Source organism: Trichoderma asperellum, chromosome 2 (genome assembly GCF_020647865.1).
Source record: "Trichoderma asperellum chromosome 2, complete sequence".
NCBI lineage: Eukaryota > Fungi > Ascomycota > Sordariomycetes > Hypocreales > Hypocreaceae > Trichoderma > Trichoderma asperellum.
Genome location: NC_089416.1, coordinates 6,427,274 through 6,447,574, shown reverse-complemented (window position 1 = coordinate 6,447,574; position 20,301 = coordinate 6,427,274). Strand labels below are relative to the sequence as shown.

Genomic DNA, 20,301 nt, shown 5'->3' with positions numbered 1-20,301 from the left:
TTATAGAGACCAGAATCTCACCAAAGAGTCGAATTCTTTTTCACCTAAATTTTGCGCGGTTGAGTAGGTATGTGGACGAAGGTCAGAGTATAGCGCAACCGCCTCCTTATAGCTAGGGTCATCATGCATGCTAAGATATGCTTCTTGCTTCTTTAATGACGCCAAAAATACCGACTTCTTGTACAATGCCCTCGCTAGCTCTGGTTTATAATAGGGAGCCTGGCGGAAAATGTCGATAGCCTGGTCAAAATTCATTCTACCGGCAGGAATAATATTAGCTGAAAGTAGCAAACGCCTTGCGATTCATCCTACCTTGCTCCATATGCAAGTCCTTCTTGCATCGCGAGAATTTCTGCAAGTTTTAAGAGTATCTGACCAACTCTAAACGAATTTGGTCCCAGGGTGGCTCGGAAATTGGCAAGAGCTTTCTGAAAGATACCAATGCTCTCAACTATGAGACCCTGCTTCTGGTTTGCGATACCTAGGCAGTGTAGTGCAAGACCGAGCCTATTCTCATGGTAGTTAGTATTTTTTTTCCTTCCATGTTTGAGCTCGTATCTTGAGGAGGAAAGACACAAACTTGAAAGATTCCACATCATTCTCTTTAAACTTCATCTTCCTGTATTCAATGACGGTGAGTGATAAACCAGCAGCTTTGCTATATTGTTTCAAGCCAAGCCAAGCCCAAGCTTGATATATATGTGCAAATTGAGAAATGGCCCCCTCATAAAGATGGTCCGGAAGGGCTTGTTCTAATATCATGCATTCTTTGCAGTGCTTCACAGCTTCTTCGTATTTGTCAAGAAGCAACTATCCCTGAGCAAGACTGGTGTGTGACGTAGCTACGTCCTCGCGGCACGAGATTGAGCCATCATCCAGCTCTAGGCATATATTATGAAATTGTAGGCAATATTCGTAAACTCTTTGTGGGTCCATATTCGTTTCTTCCCCATACCGTGCATATGAGAATAATGTATCGGCCAGATATCTCTTCAGTTGGTTTCCGTATTGTTTACAGATCTTTAGTGTTACTTTGAAGATTGGCTGTGCTGTAGCATAATTCGAGCTTTGGACCAAGTACCTTTTTACAATTAGTCGGTATTTCAACACGGTTATATGAGATAGCACACAAAATCTAAAGTGGACTTACCAGCCAACCTCTTGTAACAGCTTCACAAACTCACAAGCATTGTCAATCGGCAAAGCCTCAATCTCGTACAAGGTAGTATATTCCCGAAGAGTAGTGTTTATGTGAGGCAATATATCCTCACATTTCTGACGTTTGAAATTCTCGCGGTTGAATCGATCATTCGCACACTCCCAGGCCTCGCATAAGAGATATATTGATAGCTGAAAGTAATTTTGGAGTTGCGTCTGGCTCAATCTGTCTCGTGCCACTTCTTGCACAATCCGGTGCCATGTAAGGGCTCTGCATTCCTTGTTTCTTTGCACAAGTGAAGTTTTCGATAGTTCATTGCGAGCTTCAATAAACATTTCACCAGGATAAGGATAATAGAGCATTGGAAGGGATGGAATTTTTACTGATTGTTCCATAATAAACTCTGCCACTCCATCAGGATCCATAAAGACCATGGCGTAAACTAAGCTTTGAGCTTGAGAGGTGAGTGACTCAAATTTCCAGACCGTGGCCATTGTGAATTTGTACTGTTCCTTTAGCGGAAGCTCCGATACTTTGCTCAATTCTTCTAGCAAGGAGCCGTCTGGTTGGCGAGATACATACTCGTCAATGGTCATATGATTTCGGCGGATGCGAGTGGCTATTTGAGTTATAGCTAGAGGGACATTTCCAAGTGTTCTCGCCAGCTGGAAGGCAGCTTGGTCAGACTTAGGATTTGGCGATTCGCCAACTTGCTTCTGGAGAAGCAAGATACATTCTTGGGGGCTCATAGGCGATAGATTGATTCCCCTCGTCGCAAGTTCCGTCATCGCAAGGGGATCACGGGAGGTGACCAGAACAGAGCCTTGCGAAGCCATGGGCCAGTAATCCCGCATGAGGTCGATGTTGTCCGCGTTATCAAATAATATCAACCACTTGGCAAGCTTAACTTCACCGCAAGTGTCGCTTACCACATTTGGAGCTCTCATTCGCGGTTCAGAGAGCCACTTAAGAACTTTATATCGACATACTACCTTATCGCCGCGGTCACTACCGTCGACAAGGTCAAGTGAGTTGGCAATATCGACAAAGCCTCTCGCAATTTTCGTCTCCTCGTCAGCTTGAATCCAAAATATTGCGTCGAACTCGTCTTCCCTCTGGAATGCGTAATAGGCTGCGATTTGTGTCTTTCCAATTCCCCCAAGTCCACAGAGGCAGAAAGAGCGCAGGCCGTAAGAGCTGGATTCACGTGGAACTAGCACTTTGTCAATATCCTCGATAATAGCTGACCTTCCAACGAAGTTGGGATTGAATTCAATCTTCCTGACGAAACAGGGCATCTTAGAGAATCCTCTTTCTGGTACAAGGACCTCGAAACTCGATGAGAAAGCGGATCTAAATGCTACGCTTGAAGAATAAGTTGGAGTTGCCTCTATTTACATTAATTCTATTAGATATTATGATTCATTGTAAGAAGTTTAAGGTATAGGGAGGAAGAGGGAGTAGACTTACGATTCATGCCATCGGTTGACACTGCATTCGACATGGAGCTATTCCAAAAATTGACTCTTTCAACCGGGTTTCGTACTGGGTTTAATGTAGTTTAGAAGTTTGCATAGCTTTTCTAAAGGGATGGCAATATGCTCTCACCAATAATGATGGCGTTGGTAGAGTGGGAGGGCCATTGAATTAGAGTCGATATAGCATTCCTGATAAGCATGGATATGTTGTGATACACTTTGCAGGTTGAATCAAACTTGCATATTCCGTGATAATCGGTGGGAACTGCTATGGTTTTCTCATCTCGCAGTGTTATCTCCGCTAATTGACGCCCAAGAAGCTAATCAGGGAGAAGTGATCTATATCAATATTTGACACAGCGTCTTTTTCCTTTTCCTGGGAGCTCACCTTGGACTTTTTCCAAAACTTTATCCGTGTATCTCTCTCCTCATATACAGTCAGGATACTACTACCAACGGCTGTTTTCTCGAACTTGGATGACACATCTGTGACTTGCGCGACGAATTGATAGTTTTCGGCCAGATAGCTTGCTGTCCATTTCCCATAGTATTCGAGTAGCCTATTTAACTTTGGCCACAACTCTCGATGGCTTTCAGTTGGATGGGGACATCCAAAGAACACAGTTCCTTGGAGTGCAGCGAGAGTAACTTGTAAAGTTCGATTTGCCGGACCGCCAGCTTGTTCGCACATACTATGAAGTGCCTATAGACGTCAGACTAAATTCCCAAGCAATGAATTATTTGATGCTTAATAACCTTTTTGATTACGAAGCCACCAAACCCATAAGCTATCAGGATTAATGGCCGGGCCTGGTTCTGGTTGACAATGCATTAAAGCTGATCATAGCTGAGATGTGCCCGCTATTAATACTTACACTATAGTCCAGTGCCTCTGATATTGCCCGGACAAGTTTATCGCCTGATTCCACGAGAAATTGCCAGATCGGTTTGCTCAGCGAGGGATTAATATCGGCAAACTCGTACACATTTGCTCCTGGTGCTTCGACAGAGAGAAGGTGCAGCAACGATTCCAACTGGTCAATTTTCTTTGCAACTAACTTATAGTCCGGCACAATGAGAATGCTATTTATTTAGTTTTCCGTAAGCAATGGTCAATAGAAGCTGTTTGCTGGTCCTGGCTCACTCGAGAGTCCCTCCGTCGGCAGCCGAGAAATCACCAGCCTTGGGTTGTTTGAGAACTAATCGCCGAAGAGGAGGGCTAGCTGGGATCGCTTTCTGAGTGGTGCTGATTTGAAATGGCGCCATGGCAGTATCAAATGGTCATGATTGATATTGCCAATCACTTACACAAACAAGTCGTACTAAATATTATGCAGCTTATGGGAATATAGAGACTCTGTTGTTGTAGAAGGCGAGGACGTGAACGTTCGAGTTGCATCAACGTTGAGGGGTTTTGCTGCAGTGAGTGCTGTCAAGTATCATCGCCTGACTCCAGCAGTATATATGCACAGTGCAGCGGGGGGTCAGGTGCGCACAAGGGTTCTGACACTGCTTCTCTCTAGACCGTGCTCGTGCTCATTCTGGTAGAACAGGCCAGTTGCAAAGATGCATATTGAATTTGATGAGTAACTATATATATTTTTCGTTTCCTGATTATCTTATATGATGGAAACTTGGAAGTCTAACTAGAATATCCGTTGCCCTTTCTTTTCTTTTCTTGTTCCTCGTCTCCGAGTGGCTAACATGTGTTGTCTTCTGTGAGGAAGGACAGGGCAGCAACCGACAAGGCCTTCATTCCAGTCTCTAGGGTGGGGTGTATCAATGGTGCATTAAAAGCAGAGTGTTCGATGGGGATTTTGTCAAGTACATTGCCATCTCTTCGTGCTCTCTCAAGATCTTCGGGATGTACCCGGCCGAGAAACCAAAACACGTACGGGGACTGGACGGCCCTCGCCAAGATGGAGAAATCCTCACAAGGATGACTAGGGAGCTCTTGCAGAACCTTATCTGCCCCAAAGAAATCAGCAAAAACCTGGCCGACTCTACCTGCTAAATGCCCATCATTATTAGTTAAGGGAGCTCGGACGGACGATGTAATACAGGGTTTCTTGGCAGCGCCAGAAGCGGTAGATTCATCCTCCACGATGCCATTTATGCCATCGAGCAGCCGGCTTCGTAAGCTAGGATCGTAAGCCTTGACATCTAAGACCACATCTGCATACTCAACCCAGTCTAGGCCAGGGGCTCCTATGTGTAGCTCTTCGACGTGGATTGAGGCGTATCCATCTTTGGAGACCTCTTTGACGAGATCCTGAAGCCTTAGGACAATCTTGCTCACCACCACCGAGATCTCAACTGACACCTGCGGGTTGGCGGCGTGCCCCTCGCTGGAGAAAACGCGAAGCTTGACTGTATCGGCCGAGACTAGCACAGGCCCGCTTTTGATACTCAGGGTGCCACTTGGAATTTGCATCAAGTGTTGAGCCATGACCACATCGGGTTTAGGAATCTTTTCATAGAGGCCGTCGTTGATCATCGACTGAGCTCCACCAGTATGTTCCTCGTTTGGCTGAAATAGGACCTCTAATGTTCCTGCCCACGCACTTCGAGCATCATGCAGTAGTTTTGCGGCGGCTATCAGGCATGCCATGTGCATATCGTGCCCACAAGCGTGCATCACAGGCTGGTCGCGCCCCCACATATCTGCCATGCGTTTCGTGCTCGAGAATGAGAGCCCTGTCTGCTCCTGGATGGGTAATGCGTCTAGCTCGGCCCGCAGCATCACCACCTTGCCTGGACCGTTTTGAAGGACACCGACGACTCCATGGCCGCCTATCGATTGGCGAACATCGAAGCCTAGATCTTGCAATCTGTCCGCGATGATGGAAGATGTGCGGGCCTCGCTGCATGATAATTCGGGATGCTGGTGGATATCTTTATAGAGGTTTTCGAACTGGGCCAGCGGAGGAGCAAATGTCTCTATGGTGCTTGCAAGATCTAACCTGAGGTTAGTCAAGCTTGGACATAATGAGGAAAAGCTCCTACCAATGCACTGTTGCCCTAGCGGTGCTTGGCTCCCAGAAAAAGTGAGCGGGGTGGCTACCCTCACTAGAGGCATAACACCGAAGATGAAATGCCTGGGGAGCATAGCCAAGGGTAGCAGTTGTGCTTCTGTGCTATTATCTCAGCAGCTGGAAAAGATAGATTCGCTTTAGATGTTGATACCGGAAGAATGTCTGATGAGGCGCAGAGGCGCTAGAAGCCAACCTGGAGGACCAGCAGCATCAGCGTTGCCAACCATAAGTATGTTGGATGTGTGTTGCCGGCGGGTCATGTGACGGCATCGCAGATGGGCGGGTTGCCTCGATGACAACAAAGAAAATGCCGATTTGTGCAAAGCTCCCTACTTGTACTCCTTTTCAGCGTATTGATAGAATTCTAATAGACTTGAGTTTCACGTTTCAAGTGTAATACAGTAATTCATGGAGAGAGCACACTGTACGCCCGCAGTAAACTCGAAGAACATGAGAAAGGTTGGAATGTGGGGTGTGAGAGACTCCCCGAAAATCTGGCCCTTGCTCCCAGCAAAGCCTCGTCAATTTTGACTGGGCAACTCCTCAATCTTCGGTGATGAAGTGGCATGAGGGGATATGTTGTGTCATCCGTAGCCTCCTGCGATGGGGTAACAAGAATGGCCAAGATGAGATTAGCCATTTGTATAATATTAGGGGTACTGGTTCGAACAATGAATCTAAGACGTGAGATGCGGGATGATACGCTGCGTCTGAAGCCTCAGAAGTGTGTCTTTAGGGTCGTGACTCTCTCAGTCAGCGGCTTATTGAGTACTCTCAGCTGAGTGCTAGGCATGAGAGTTAAAGTGGCTGTGCAGATAGAATTGATCAGATAATGAAGCCCATCCAGTTAACCAGCTGGGTCCATGTTGAATATAGTTGTCTACGAAAATGATAGTGGGATATTTTTTACAACAAGGTAGGTTTACGTGGCGTTTCTCTCCCGCCGTCTGCTGTGGACTTGCGGAACAGTGTCATGCTCTTTGTACCAGCTGCTATTCCTACAGCGTAGGCGTGAATTGATGATTGGCCTTGGAGGACATCGCCCACGAGAAGCTTAGCGAATGGATGAGAGAATGGTCACCCACCATCACGCCTCTAACCACTGCAATGGGCAATGTGCTGGTGGAAGCATCTAGCACCAAGTTTCCCTCTCTGAGGCACGTCTTCTTTGTTGGCGAGTTTTGACCACTCGCGATTGCAAGGCCTTCGGCACGTGGTCCCAACATGCCAGATCGTGGATATGTACGAAACCACCGAGGCAAGTGGGTAGACCCGAATCATCCCTGTAAATGAGAATATCTAACAATTATGCTGTAGGTCGAGTTGTTTCTTACTTCGAAATTCTTTCCATTAAAGAGAATTCCGCTTCTCTTGACGCGCTAGGGGACACCGTCCCCGCAGGATGGTGATCCAAAACGTCTAGGCCCTTGCTGATTAGAACAACTAGAGTAATAATGCGAAGCCTTGTAGCATCGTAGCCTAAAAAAAGGCAACAAAAGCAATAGAATCAACTGAGAGAAAACATTCTTTTCTTCAAAGAGCTTGCACGTATGGGCAGCTCTTAGCTAAATTATTCCGCTTTGACACAGCTGACTGTTTGCAGGGGAGATTTTTCGTCTCTCAATCCCGCCTTGAAGGCCGCCACTGATTTGTATAATTGTCTCCTCTCCTCCATCGTTGCATGTTCTTCAAGAAAAACAGATGGCGAAAGAGAACTGGCCGTATTGGCGTTATTCCCAGCGCTTATAAGTACCGGCACGGCTTTAGCAAAAGCCCCTCGACAGTCTCGATGGTACCTGAAAGTGGACACCGGCTCGCTGTGGCGTTAGCCGCATCCGTGATTGGGCTCTGCAGCCCAGCGAAATTTCTGTGGCGAGAGATGCATCTAGAATCAATAGCTTCACCTGAAGAGGGGCGCTAACAATTCTTCAGCTGGCGTTAGGTGCTTGGCTATTGACACAAGCACTGCAATAGTATTGCACCCCCTTTCCTAATTCTGCTTGAAGCTATGCGGGAGCTGCGCTAATCTTGGAATATAGATTCCACTACCAGGGGCAATCCATGCAAATAGTCGCTAGCATTGTGAAGCTATCAGCGGATGCAAATGGAGTAAGAACCAACGAAGCAGTGGCGGTTGAGGCTATTGTTATTATAAGGTTAAATAGAGAGAAAAAAGTATAGTAAATGAATAAGTATATAGATTTGCTTGACCATCTGCTCGCAATCTCGTCTGTTAGACTTTTTTAAAGTAACCGCAGTTTACCGTCAACATGGTCAAGGTCAACTCCATCGTCTCTCTGCTGGCACTGGGCTCCAGTGCCCTCGCTATCGAGCGCCAGCCTCGTCCTGATCTGGTCGAGGAGTTTATAACTTGCACTACCGAGTTGGCGCCCAAGAGCAACCACCATGTCCCGACGTACTGGCACTCCAAGACAAGAACCCTGACCTACACCGAGAGGGTTACGATTACTCCTCACCCGATCATCACGCCGACTAAGACGAAGACGAAGACCGTTACCAATATCATTGAGACGACAACTACTGAGCCCCCTTATACAGACGTTGCTACCACCACGATTACAAGTAAGCAAACATGTGTGAATCGTTTAAATATGGTTAAGTATGGAGGTGTTAACATATGGAAAGGCACCTCTTATGCTACTACAACAAACGTTGTCACTCAGACCGATACCTCAACAATCTCTACCACAATTACAACTACACCAACCACCACCATCCCTGCTCCCGCAGACTTCACTCCTATCTCTCAAGAGCAGGGCTTCGTCGCCAAAGCCAAGGTCCGCAGCGCCAAGAACGTCCTCGAGAGAAGCAAGGAGGTCTTGCAATGCAAGAAGGACCCCCACGGCGGCCACTCTTTCTATCCTCCTCTGTACCCTCAGTTTGTCACCTGCAACAAGCTCATTGAGCCCGTTTTTATCAAGCGCGTCACATATACCGCCAAGGCTTGCACCAAGACTGCCCCTCCCAAGACCAAGACGGTCACAACCACCGTCAAGAAGACTCACACCGATACGATTTGGCCATGTGAAGTTACCAGCACGGCAACATCCTCTACGTCGACTGTTGTCACCTCAACAGTTGATTCCACTATTACTACCACCGTGACGTCCACAAGTAAGACTCGCAACGCCCCCCTTTGAGGTTGATCGTTCCATTTAGGCTAACGCTATGACCCAGATGTGGTTTCTGCTACGGCTCCCCAACAGACACTGCAGGCAGTCTGTGGCCCGGAAAACCTCATTAGCTCTGCAAATGGTGGTGAAATTATTAGCCTCGTTGAAACCAACTACCCTGGCAATTTCGCATATGTCGCTGGTGTCACGGACTCCTACGATTGCTGCTTAAGCTGTTTCAATACTCCGGGCTGCCGAGGTTCTTTCTTCGCTGGCACCCAGTGCACTCAGATCGTCAGCGTTGATGGTGTGTGCCATGCAAACCAGTTCAGTCAGGATGCATTCTTGACGTCGCCAAAGGGGCCCAACAGCGTAGTTACTACAATTAGCAATGGCCCATGTGGTCTGATTAAAAACCTGGGTGACGCTTCTACTGCCTAAGAGAATAGTCCTCCATTTAAAGGCGTAACGTTGCGAAGCATAGATTATAAAATATTTGTTGTATCAAATGCGTACATAATTTGTAATATATATATATATATATTTAACCCTTTGAAGACTGGATATTTAGGCGAATATTTCCAACGCGACAATGTTTACATAAGTGAACAACCTTAAATTGAAAACCAACTGTATTAAAATCACCGAAATGTCAAGGACACGGCTTGTAAGCAGTCAATAACATTTATATTAGGCGAATGTGATATCAATACTGATGCTAACGCAAAGAAGAAACTTGTTTCACCGGACCCATTAAAATCCAACTATATCATGGGCTGCTAACCCCGTTCAACGGCTTAATTCAATGAATAGCCTGTTGAACTCTGGGATAAACTCTAACCATTTCGTGATATAGCTCTGGATGATCTCTGATCATGACCTGAGGATCCCAGCCAGCTGCAACAAAGATAGTGTCGATGCCGCTACCAAGAGGAGTTGTGAACACGTGCCCGATCTGAAAACCAATCAAAAACGCATAAGCCATGATAACGGCAGTGAACCCTCCGTCACGATTGTATGGGGGGTCAGTCTCGAGGAGATAGAGGTAGGCGAAGAGAGCGCATGCGTAGCCAATGAAAATAGCACCGAAAGAGAGCACAGGACCAACCAGGCAGTCCTGATTGCAATTATTAGCAAGTTACAAGATAAACAGAATACAAAATGCTGAAAAGGAAATTAGTGACGTACGTTGACAAGGGCATCGATGCCGCGATCCTTAATCATCCTCCAGGTATCTCTGGCTGAGGCAATGTATGCCTTGCCGTAAAGGGCGATGTGGCAAAACGCATACCGGTTGACGAATTGCACAGCCCATTCGATAATACTTATTACGCAAGTAAGGATGCAAAAGATGGCATATGCAATCCAACCGGCAGCACCGCCCTCGCTGGCTGCCTGCGACCGAACAACACTGCACACTTGCTTCAGAAACTGAATGAAGGCTACTATAAGACTTCCAAAACAGATAGAGCCGAAGCTGTAGGTGAGTGCTCTCTTGGCAGCGCCACGAGTAGCTCTTTTAGGGAAGTTGTGTGGCGAGAAGTACCAAGACCCATAGACACCAGCGATGATGGTGTGAATGGTGTTCTTTAGCCACTCAGATATCCAGAACATTGCGAACGTCACGTAGGCGACCAGACCAATGACTTTGCTGTGGCTGCAATTATTCCCTGATACAGAGCATCGCGGATTGTCGGGCGACGGCTCATAGGAGACGTAAATGGCAACGAGCGTAACCGAGAACCAGGCGGCCAATGCCGTTGCTATAAAACCCCCGATGAGGCTTACGAGGTAAACATGGCCATATTTCTTGCTGACATCAATACTCGTCTTGAGCATCAGTGCTGAGAAGGGGATTCTGCCAATCCAAGTAAAAAAAGCAAATATGAGGAAGGCGGCGAAGATGACGAATACTATTCCCGCAGACCAATATCCCTTGATCAAGTAGTATATTGCGGTCCCGAGCGCCCAGGCGAGATTGAGGATGCCTGTGATCCAAATGAACTGCTTCGGGAAGAGGCGTGCCAGCCAGACATAGACATACGAGAAGACGAAGGCGATAACTAGACAGAAGGCGAAGAGTATAATCGTGTTGCTGTTGAGCGAAAAGCTGTTTAAATCATCGTAGATGCCGTGTCCGGCGAAGCCTTTGGAATAACCGTGGATCGAGAGGCCTGAGACGGCTACATAGCCTCCGAAAGCTGCGAGGAACTGCAATGGAGATATTCTTTAGTGAGAAATACCAGTCACAGCTGGACTTGAGCTCTCATATGAAGCGCTTACAAGAATACCCGCCCACCAGTCGTTGAACTTGGGCTTCTCAAGCTTGAATGCGTCGTTGAAGGAGTATTTCTCGTCATGTACTTGGGGAGGGTTGAAGCTGTATGGCGGAGGAGGACCGTATGGATGATCCTGATAGCCATTTGCAGGTTGCTGCTGATACTGCTGCTGCTGATTGCCATTGTAGGCTGGATTGTAGCCGCTATTGTTATTGTTGTTGTATCCTTGATTATTCTGAGCCTGATTATGGTAGTCGCCGGGGTTCTGGCTCTGACCCTGATCTTGATACTGCGGCTGGTTCTGTTGCTGGGGATCGCCCTGCTGTCTGTATTTGTCTGCTTCGCTCATCATGGCATATCGAACTTGGAATACGCCGTTGCTGTTGACAAGATAGAATGTTGGCGCGTAAACTATGTGGCCAAAGAAGGCGAGGGGGACGGTAGAAATGTCTCGGATTGTAGACACAATCGAAGGGGGAGATGATGAAGGGCGTTTGGTCTGAGCCTTGGATTTTCACGTGGAACTGCAAACAGCTGCAACTGCGCTGCAATTGAATGCATGAGGTCATGGCGCCAAAGCTCCCAGATTAGCGGACCCTGATCGGTAGCGGACAGGCCCCTATTCGCCAGATTACAGCGCCTCGGAAATTTGAATGGCTGCCGTGATCAGCCCATCCGGCGCCAAAAGCCACGATCTGGGATAGACTTTGGAGCTACTTGAGGGGGCCAGAAGATGCACTCAGTGCCAAGGTTGTGAGGAATACATGGCACCAGGCGCTTCAATCAATAAAAGAAACGAGCATGGATACAAAAGATACTTATGTATAGAGAAATTGATAAGGGAGTGCCATTATGTTGGCATATTGTATGTAGGTACATAGACTCATCAGTTGAACATTCAACTTGAACGTGATTGAACGATGTGTTATGGTAGATTGCAAGCAGCAGCTGCCGAATCCTTTCCGGATATCTTCCGTTCAACCTTTTCACGGTACAATGTCTTGAAGAAGCTGGTGCTTATATGTGCTCTACCCTCTAACAGCACGCATCTAGTTCAAGTACTTCGTGCAATCATAAAGCAATCTGCTGAAACGCAGCCATCAGTTGCAATAAGCCCAAATCCTCCTCCCTTGTACTGCTTGTCTGAAGCTTGTAACTCTGTATCATCAACACGAACGTAGATGGTGTTGTCACAAGCTGCCAACGTTACTCGATATTTATAGTCTAGTTCCCATGAAAACGCCGCAGATGCGAGTACGATCCTGTGCGCGTCGTGTGCCTTTACGATATTGATCTTCTTGTCGTTGGTGAAAGTAACTGCATAGTAACGGTTGATTCCTTGAACTCTGATTGCTAGACCAGCCGGAGCCCCGAATTTGACCATGAGGTTAGGGACTGTAATGCTGTAGTTATCCCACTCCCGCGTGCCGTAAATTATGATGCCCTCGCCTTGCCCCTGGGCAATAAGAAACGAGAAGTTGCTAAAATTATCGGCGCCATTAACCCAGGCTCGACGCCAGAATCCACATGGTTGCTGCAGCGGTACTTTGAGTACCATATCTGGTACGCCTGTCCAAGAGAGGCTGTCCAGCCAAACTGTACCACTGTAAGGACTTGTTGCGCCAGAGCTTAACGCGATACCGATTTTTTGAATAGGCTGACTATCCATTTCATCCGGTATTGTCCAAACCAAAGACCGAATCTCCCCAGTGCGAAGTATGATAGAAGGCCCATCAACTCCGATCAGTTCATCGTTTCGACTATATACCTTCAATTTCAACCTAACGGTTATATGGCCATCTCCTTCGTCGCCGGCGTACACTTTTGCTGTTACTGTCTGGCCAGGGTATACGAGTGGTGATGCCATTAACTCATAAGTTTTCATGCGCAAAACTTCTTTCGGTGTAAAAGTCTGAGTAAGAACTTCAATCTGGCCCTGTTCCTTGCTGAACTTTTCCACGTCTACAGCCAATCCAGGGCCATAGGAGCTATTAACTCGTTGCTGAAGGACAGCCGAAGTTCCTTGGCTTGTGCCAGATGGCCATGAAAGCTGAAAACCCTGAAGACTCCCTGGAAGGCTAAAGTGGAATTGAGCGCCGCCTTTTGGAGGTTCGAGCATCTTCTGGCCAGCTAGTCGTCGACCGATGTTGGTAATATTATACGCAATTCGGACCGCATTATTAATGGAATATCCGCCATCTGCACTCGAAATCAGGGCACGGTCTGCCAGTGGACCCCTCCAGTCATATTTCCCTTGGAATGCAGAGAGGCCAAGCATAGTGGCAACAAGGCAACCCACGTTGCCCGAATTGCAATCAGTATCCCAGCCGCAGGTATTGATGATGTGCATAGCTTCATCGAAATCGTGGCTGGCATAAATTACAGCCATTATCATGACAGCATGATTGGGGATAACATGGCAAATGCCATGGAATTTATCGTATCCATATGCTTCCTCTATACGCTGGCGGGTTTTCATCCAATCTCTATCTTCTGCAACCCATTTTCGAACATTTCGTATTACACGAGCAACAAGAGAGTCTTCGGGAATAGCTGAAAGGCCAGTGTCGAGAAGGTGATTGATATCCTGTGATATAAAAGCTTCTGACTCCATTGAAGCCCACAGCTGAGCAGCGTATACAGACTCTCCATCATGACCGACCGAGCCAGCAGCACGAGCGAGTTTAGCTGCAAGCTTAGGATTCCCTGGAGCTACTAAAGCCCACCCATCAATGAAAATTTGCGCGCCTATTTGTTCGGCAACGGTCCGCCCATTTGTCTGTATTGCACCACTAAGAGGTGCAGGTATGCCTCGCTTCAAATTTAAGAACGCAGTATGTTCCGTGGACATGCCCCTGCCGCCCCACCAGAATATAGTACGATTCTCAATAACGTTATTGAGCCATGTTTTGCCAATGTCTTCGGATGATATATCAGGAGAGTAACCATGTTCTTCCAGCGCTCGAACAAACTGAAATGTGCCAGAGACATCGTCGTCGGTGACAACGAGAGGATCACCAACTTTTTCATGAACGTAACCGCGAATATGGCCGAGCTCTTCAACTATTCTCTGATGCGTCCAGTTCTCGAATGGGCGTCCGACATAGACTCCAATAAGTTTGCCAAGTACTCCAGCATAGACTCGCTCCAGGTAATCGTCTGGCAGTTTTGACATGGTGGTCATGGTTCTTGAGGGCTTAGAGTTCAGCTGCTCCATTCAAAAGCAAACGGCCGCTCTGTTATACATACGAATATGACGATTAAGATATGATAACTAATTACGAAAACAATCGCGTGGCTGGAGATGGGAGCGTATCTTCACATTGAAGCCGCTACTATTCTAGAATAAAGATTTGTCGGATCCAACTCTGCATGATAAGGCGCATAGAGCTTCCCCGCATGACCATCCCCACGATTAATCCCGGGAAGCGAGGGGCAGAGCAACTATGTATTATGTAGCTAGATTTTGCGACGCAAAATGCGTAAAGCTCTCTGTTAAGTGTTCTCAGAACCATCATTTCTCGAATAAATCGAAGGTTAGGCAAAGTATAGCCACCCTATTTTATTATTATTATTATTATTATTATTATTATTATTATTATTATTATTATTATTATTATTATTATTATTATTATTATTATTATTATTATTATTTTAACCTTTTTTTGGCCTTTTTCGAGCCTGTTTGCTTGTAGAGATGTGACATTTAGGTCAGCAAATCACTGGAATCTGGATCAAATTTTCCGGTACATGTAGTTGTTTGTCTGCTGGGTTGGGCTGCTCTCTGGAGTGGCAAGGTTAAAACAATCCGTAACCTATGATGCTAGCGTATGAGGCATACTTTGCTTGTCGGATTGTTTGATCCGCACAAGGTTGTCCATGTCTATCAATTAATGGGGCGGTAATAGACTTTAGCCGGAGTATGACTCGAGATTTACGTTATACTCGAATCATTGATGTTGTCTCTACAGCCACCGAGTAAAGGCATGGCTGAAACTGAGATTATCACACCAGGCGAAAAAAAAAAAAAAGAATGGTAGATTACAGAAAATTGTATTTTGAGAACGGGGCTTGAAATATGTATAGCATGATCATAGGCAAACATTACCACATAGTGAATGAAACCAAGAGCTCATTCACCTTCGATCTATGCCAAGTCAGGCGTACTCTTAGCGAATAGATTTGAGGGGTCAAGTCGGCTCTTGATAGATCTGATTCGATCCAGGCCATCAGCTCCGTAGTAATGAATACCGTCACCTTTATGAGGTGTAGAGAAGTTGATATACTTCTGCGGCATAGCAAGTCCTGCTGCATTAATGCCATTGAAGACCCTGTTTACCCATGCATCTGAATTTCTCAGCCCCTCTTCATCATCTGGAGGTGCCGCTGCGATAATACCGAGCATCACATGTGGTTCACGATTCAAAAAGGCTCCGTTCGTCACGAATGTGGAATCAGAACCTCGTGTGCCTGTGCCATGTCTATCGTGGATGACAACAATTGATGTGGAGTTCGGTAGTGGTTCTGATAGGATGTGTCCGAGCTCTTCCGACCAGACAGGAACTGAAACTGTCTTCCGGGAAAATATGAGGTCTGCGAAGAGTACAGGGGTCTTAATGGACATTGTAAACAGGTACGGCGTAGCTATGGTTAATTGTTAGCTTTTCCAAATGCGGAGGAGGAATAGTGGCTGAAGCTTACTCTGTTGGACTGTATTGATCACTACAGTTCCAAGACCCAAAATACGGTCAAGATAATCTGTTGCCTCATCAAGATCGCTGCGGTCTTCATCCAGAGCCCAAACAAAAAGAAAAAAGAATTGGCCTCCGCTCTCTGGTCGGTTTACGATGCCTACATCGGCCACGAGTTTATTAGGCTTCTTCCATGCATACAGTTTGGCGAGTCTCTCGGTGATTTGAGGCGCCTCTTTCTGAGGGAATGCAACAAGTCCACCCAGAAGGCTTGGGCGACGGTGTACTCGGACACGGAGAGAACAAACTACTCCAACGACACCAGCTCCGCCACCGCGAAGCGTCCATAGCAGATCGGGGTCACAGTCGGCATCTTCTGTGTCCACAATACGCCCATCAGCCAAGGCAATCCTTCCACCAAGGATATTGTCCGCGGCTAGGCCCATGGTGCCATTCCATGAGCTATAGCCACCGCCGCAGGCAAAGCCGACATAACCAACTACACGAGAAAGTGGTGTTGGCGTTGCAAGATCATGATTATCTAGGAACTTCAGTAATGCTTCGGATGATACTCCCCCTTCAACGGTTACATGCTGTCGATCTGCGGACAAAACCATCTTATCCAGGGAGCGAACATCAAGCGAAACATCCTTCGGTCCAGAGGCGCGACTCCTGCCTCCTTGGTCGACGCCGGAACTTCGAATTGCCAAAGTCAGTCCATTCTGAGAGATGTAGCGCACCGCTGTAGCAACTTCGGTTTCATCCGTGGGGCGCACGGTAGCTACAGGCAGAGTTGTGATAGACCTGTCATTGATTCGGTTCAATGCTTCATAATTGATAGAAGAAGCTGTATAGATGTGGAGATTAGGAGCCTCGCAATGTAATCCCAGGAGAGCCGGAGCATCCTGCTCGATCTTTGGGGCTGAAGAAGCTCCCGGTGGAGGATCAGTATGGAACTCAACGCCAGCTATAATAGAAGCCATTCTATAGTCGAATTTTCGAAATTAGGATGTAAAATTGTCTATGCCTGAGATGAGACTTGGAATCTATTATTATATATTTGAGGCATTTACTTTTGAGAAAGACGTTTAAGAACAGCTTATATACATATACATATATTTTGGTCTTCCAATCATGGGCACATGGAGGAGCCACTTTGGTGTGGCTGCTCACCTCATCCTTCTCACCGCACGCCTTACGGAATTAATGTGTGTTACAGGCCAAGGCCGATCCGATCGGTAAGCTTGGCCTATGAAAACTCCAAAGAACAATACCCAGAATCCGATGATTTACTCGCATGTTTTTTTTTTCCAAAACTCGCGTTAGTCGCTAATCAAGGTTGCTAGGATCGAGGACTCCGTGGTTCACCTTAGCTGGGCGACTCTAGCAGGGTTGAATGCCTCCCATTTCTCATGATAAACCGAATGTGCATAATAGTGTCGCAACCAGTTAGGATAATGCGAATACTGTTTGGGCATCAGTAAGAAAACAGACAAGTAATAATCCAAATTGGGCCAAAGGCGACAAACAATAAGCTTTTAGCGCATTTTTGCTGCCTCCTGAGCCTATAAAAATGTAGAAAATGGACGCTGTCAGCGGGCTCTCAAAGCAGAATTTAATTGGTCATGTTAAATAACTCTAAGCGTTTAAACTGTTCATGTAGGCCCTCCTCATTATCGCGTAACTCGGCGCAGTTGGTAAACTGCACTTGCCAAGCTCAGATACAATGCCTCTATAATGAATAGCTAAATTCTGCATTCTCCCTATCCGTCAAATCCAGAAATTCTTGATTCTCAATTTTGGTGTAGGACGGATCTGCCCGAACGAGGCGCTTCTTGGCATTTTGTCGGCGGTAATATGACCAGATAAAGACAAGGTCTACGAGACATAGTGCCCAACAAACCAAGATGGTAATTTCCCCTGGTCGGTACTCGGGAGCATCTTTCGGTCGAAAAGTCTGGGGTCCTGCATAAGAGTCAGCAAAGTGATGTCAATGCTACGAGTATCACAGTACATACCAATAATATTCCCAACGCAGTAGGCTACCAAATACATTGCTGCTACCGTTGTCTTCTTGGTCCATCCTATCGACGCATTAGTGCGTGAATGAAAGAGAGGTCATGTTCATAATTCTTACCAGCGACGTTTGTAGAAATCAAGGATAAAATTGCAACGAAGGGAGCAGCGTCTGCCTGATTGATGTTAGCTCAATGTTCACTTCCATCTCCGTCTTCGCTGCTCATTTACTTGTGTGAGATAGTAACCAGCTAGTCTGCCAGCAGGTTTATCTAAAGGAATAGCAACAATCATGATCATGCCGACCATGGACAGTATGAGGGCGACCATAGATACTAAAAGCCGGCTCCCAAGTCTGTCTCCTAGAAATCCGCAAAGAAGCAAGGTGACGACTTCGACTGCTCCACCGGGAGTTCCATAGAGTAAGCTCTGTTCGGGAGTATAGCCAAATGAGACAATGAGTTGACTGAAGAAGTTTGAGATTCCGCCATTGGGAATATCAGAAAGCAGCGCATACAAAACAAAGCCCCAGACGATAGGATCTGTTAAAGCTTCCTTCACCTGGTACCATTTAAAGTGCTTGTTTCCGATACCCTGTTCGTTGACTTTGATTCGGTGCACAGCTAACACACGCTCTTCTTTCGTGAGGAATCTCGCGTTCAGCTGATTGTCAGGCATGACAAAAAGAAATATTATTCCCATAGTGCTTGTTAATACCCCAGTAAAAATGAAAATTGCTTTCCAAGGCGCAATCGAAAATCCGTGGATAGATGCACCGCGAGCGAAGCCATATGCTACCAAGCCGCCAAAAATTTGAGCCTCCAGAAACGTTAGTACAAGGAAAGAGAAAGAGGGTTGGTAATCAGCTGCCATACAAAGCCATTGAAACTGAACCAGATGCTGGTTCTAAACCCTTGCTCCTTTTTCGTATACCACTACAATAACGCATTAGCATCCATCTTCACTCTGGCTGAGCACCAGGGAACCAAGTCATACCTGTGATACAAATAAGGTGAATCCAGGAGTAACAGCCGCCTCAAAGACTCCCAGAAAGAGGCGAATAACTACAGCTCCTCCGAAGTTCTCAGTGGTGGCAAATAAAGCAAGTACGAGTCCCCACATGATGATGTTGAATGCGGAATATTTCGCGAGGGGCAGACGTTGTAAGAGTCGATTTGTGGGAAACTCCCAGCCAAGATATCCTTTTCATAGCATCAGCTAAGAATCTTCAGAGGATGCAAAAAGGAAAGTGTTTACCGAAATAGAATAAGCTTGATAGCCACTGGTAGTTGTCGCCAACAAGTTTGAGATCAGTTTTCAAGCCCATGATACTAGCGTATGATAACGTCGTTTCTATAGATCTAATGTTAGATGCTGTCATAATATTCAAGTTTAGTGGCATCGTGGTTCTCACTATCAAGGTAATTGAGGCCGTAAATAATGCACATTAGCTAAGAGTTGATAATTAGCCTACTGACAATACGCAAACAAGTATCATAACTTACGGGCATAAGATTCATATCGATTTTGCGCAACAAACGTCGCTCTGCCTCCTCGTCAAGCTGTAGAGTGGCGGCATCCAGGCCGGCAACGGCGTTGAGAGCCTCATCAGCATCAATTTCGACAATTTCTCCCTTCTCAACGACGCTCGTAGAGCGAGGGGGCTCGTGGTCGACCTTGTCAGTCTTTTCTGTCGTGTCGCCAGCCATTTGAATACTATATTAAAGATGAAAATGAAACTACAAAGTAGGATGAACCCCCACTACGCAAATCCGAATTTGAGAAAAGTGAAGTTCGTTGGAACTTGTTGATCAATCCTACCTCTTAAATAATATGTGGTTACATCAAGTCTTACTCCGATACCAAACCCCGCTCTCTCCTCACAGATAGACCCCTGTATCCACAGGACCTATGTAGAAGGCGATTGACTTTCTGCGAAAGATAAGACATCCAGGATGCTGTTGCGTGCTACGATCCGTGCATTGCATATCATCCGATCCAAAGATATCAGGCACTTGAGCAGACTAATCGCGGGATAAGAATAACATAGGAGCGTGCCTCATAAGTTTACCTCGTTTATTTTATATAATACATACGTAACACGATAAACATATGCACATAACTTGCAAAACGCTGCGCGAACAGCATGTTTGTCAATCTGCCAATCTTGCCTCTTCGGCATAGCGTAGTGTGGGGGAGAGGCTAAGGAGAAAAGATACACGTATGCAGGGATGATAATAGCCGGTGACGCAGAGATCGTCATGTGCACCGGAAGCGAACGTCCACGGCAATTGACTGGAGTACCTAGGTCCTTGGCCTTATCTCGGGCTATGTGATTCCGATATGCCCGACATATCCACTGCTGTTCAGGCAGCACGATAAGTCTGTTGCGAGCGTTGGGCATGGTTACTGTCTAATCAGCTAATTCTGACAGGGTCGCCTATCCAAAGGGTATCATTGCATGCAAGAGATGCATAACCTTCTCCGGATCTGTTTCCTTACGATCAGT

The 20,301-nt window shown here is 46.4% G+C and overlaps 8 protein-coding genes across 8 annotated transcripts; 1 reads left to right on the top strand and 7 right to left on the bottom strand.

The window, feature by feature from the left end:
• On the bottom strand, positions 1 to 762 carry TrAFT101_004432 (uncharacterized protein; the record flags this gene model as incomplete). The annotated part of the gene is made up of 3 exons (XM_066127168.1): positions 1 to 256; positions 313 to 507; positions 581 to 762. The coding sequence occupies 3 exons, from the start codon at positions 760 to 762 to the stop codon at positions 1 to 3; spliced, it is 633 nt and encodes a 210-aa protein (XP_065983277.1).
• A 48-nt stretch (positions 763 to 810) lies between these two features.
• On the bottom strand, positions 811 to 3,903 carry TrAFT101_004431 (uncharacterized protein; the record flags this gene model as incomplete). Its single annotated transcript, XM_066127167.1, has 8 exons — positions 811 to 1,081; positions 1,151 to 2,549; positions 2,630 to 2,704; positions 2,768 to 2,957; positions 3,026 to 3,340; positions 3,394 to 3,453; positions 3,513 to 3,720; positions 3,782 to 3,903. 8 exons carry the CDS (start codon positions 3,901 to 3,903, stop codon positions 811 to 813), a joined length of 2,640 nt encoding a protein of 879 aa, XP_065983276.1.
• A 269-nt stretch (positions 3,904 to 4,172) lies between these two features.
• TrAFT101_004430 (uncharacterized protein) lies at positions 4,173 to 5,996 on the bottom strand. The gene is made up of 2 exons (XM_024907202.2): positions 5,644 to 5,996; positions 4,173 to 5,595 (listed from the first exon to the last, which is right to left on the bottom strand). The coding sequence occupies exons 1-2, from the start codon at positions 5,744 to 5,746 to the stop codon at positions 4,337 to 4,339; spliced, it is 1,362 nt and encodes a 453-aa protein (XP_024765775.2). The 5' UTR covers positions 5,747 to 5,996; the 3' UTR covers positions 4,173 to 4,336.
• A 1,946-nt stretch (positions 5,997 to 7,942) lies between these two features.
• On the top strand, positions 7,943 to 9,247 carry TrAFT101_004429 (uncharacterized protein; the record flags this gene model as incomplete). Its single annotated transcript, XM_066127166.1, has 2 exons — positions 7,943 to 8,807; positions 8,871 to 9,247. The coding sequence occupies 2 exons, from the start codon at positions 7,943 to 7,945 to the stop codon at positions 9,245 to 9,247; spliced, it is 1,242 nt and encodes a 413-aa protein (XP_065983275.1).
• Positions 9,248 to 9,608: 361 nt separating this feature from the next.
• Positions 9,609 to 11,437, bottom strand: PNS1 (Putative choline transporter, neither null mutation nor overexpression affects choline transport; the record flags this gene model as incomplete). Its single annotated transcript, XM_024905701.2, has 3 exons — positions 9,609 to 9,923; positions 9,995 to 11,017; positions 11,090 to 11,437. The coding sequence occupies 3 exons, from the start codon at positions 11,435 to 11,437 to the stop codon at positions 9,609 to 9,611; spliced, it is 1,686 nt and encodes a 561-aa protein (XP_024765777.2).
• A 702-nt stretch (positions 11,438 to 12,139) lies between these two features.
• Positions 12,140 to 14,269, bottom strand: TrAFT101_004427 (uncharacterized protein; the record flags this gene model as incomplete). Its single annotated transcript, XM_024898923.2, has 1 exon — positions 12,140 to 14,269. One exon carries the CDS (start codon positions 14,267 to 14,269, stop codon positions 12,140 to 12,142), a length of 2,130 nt encoding a protein of 709 aa, XP_024765778.2.
• Positions 14,270 to 15,130: 861 nt separating this feature from the next.
• Positions 15,131 to 16,806, bottom strand: TrAFT101_004426 (uncharacterized protein). Its single transcript, XM_024909225.2, has 2 exons — positions 15,787 to 16,806; positions 15,131 to 15,729 (listed from the first exon to the last, which is right to left on the bottom strand). The coding sequence occupies exons 1-2, from the start codon at positions 16,757 to 16,759 to the stop codon at positions 15,233 to 15,235; spliced, it is 1,470 nt and encodes a 489-aa protein (XP_024765779.2). The 5' UTR covers positions 16,760 to 16,806; the 3' UTR covers positions 15,131 to 15,232.
• A 526-nt stretch (positions 16,807 to 17,332) lies between these two features.
• TrAFT101_004425 (uncharacterized protein) lies at positions 17,333 to 19,562 on the bottom strand. Its single transcript, XM_024907203.2, has 9 exons — positions 19,298 to 19,562; positions 19,207 to 19,243; positions 19,050 to 19,145; positions 18,789 to 18,994; positions 18,668 to 18,727; positions 18,024 to 18,611; positions 17,914 to 17,968; positions 17,795 to 17,860; positions 17,333 to 17,741 (listed from the first exon to the last, which is right to left on the bottom strand). The coding sequence occupies exons 1-9, from the start codon at positions 19,499 to 19,501 to the stop codon at positions 17,509 to 17,511; spliced, it is 1,545 nt and encodes a 514-aa protein (XP_024765780.1). The 5' UTR covers positions 19,502 to 19,562; the 3' UTR covers positions 17,333 to 17,508.
• Between the last annotated feature and the right edge of the window lie 739 nt (positions 19,563 to 20,301).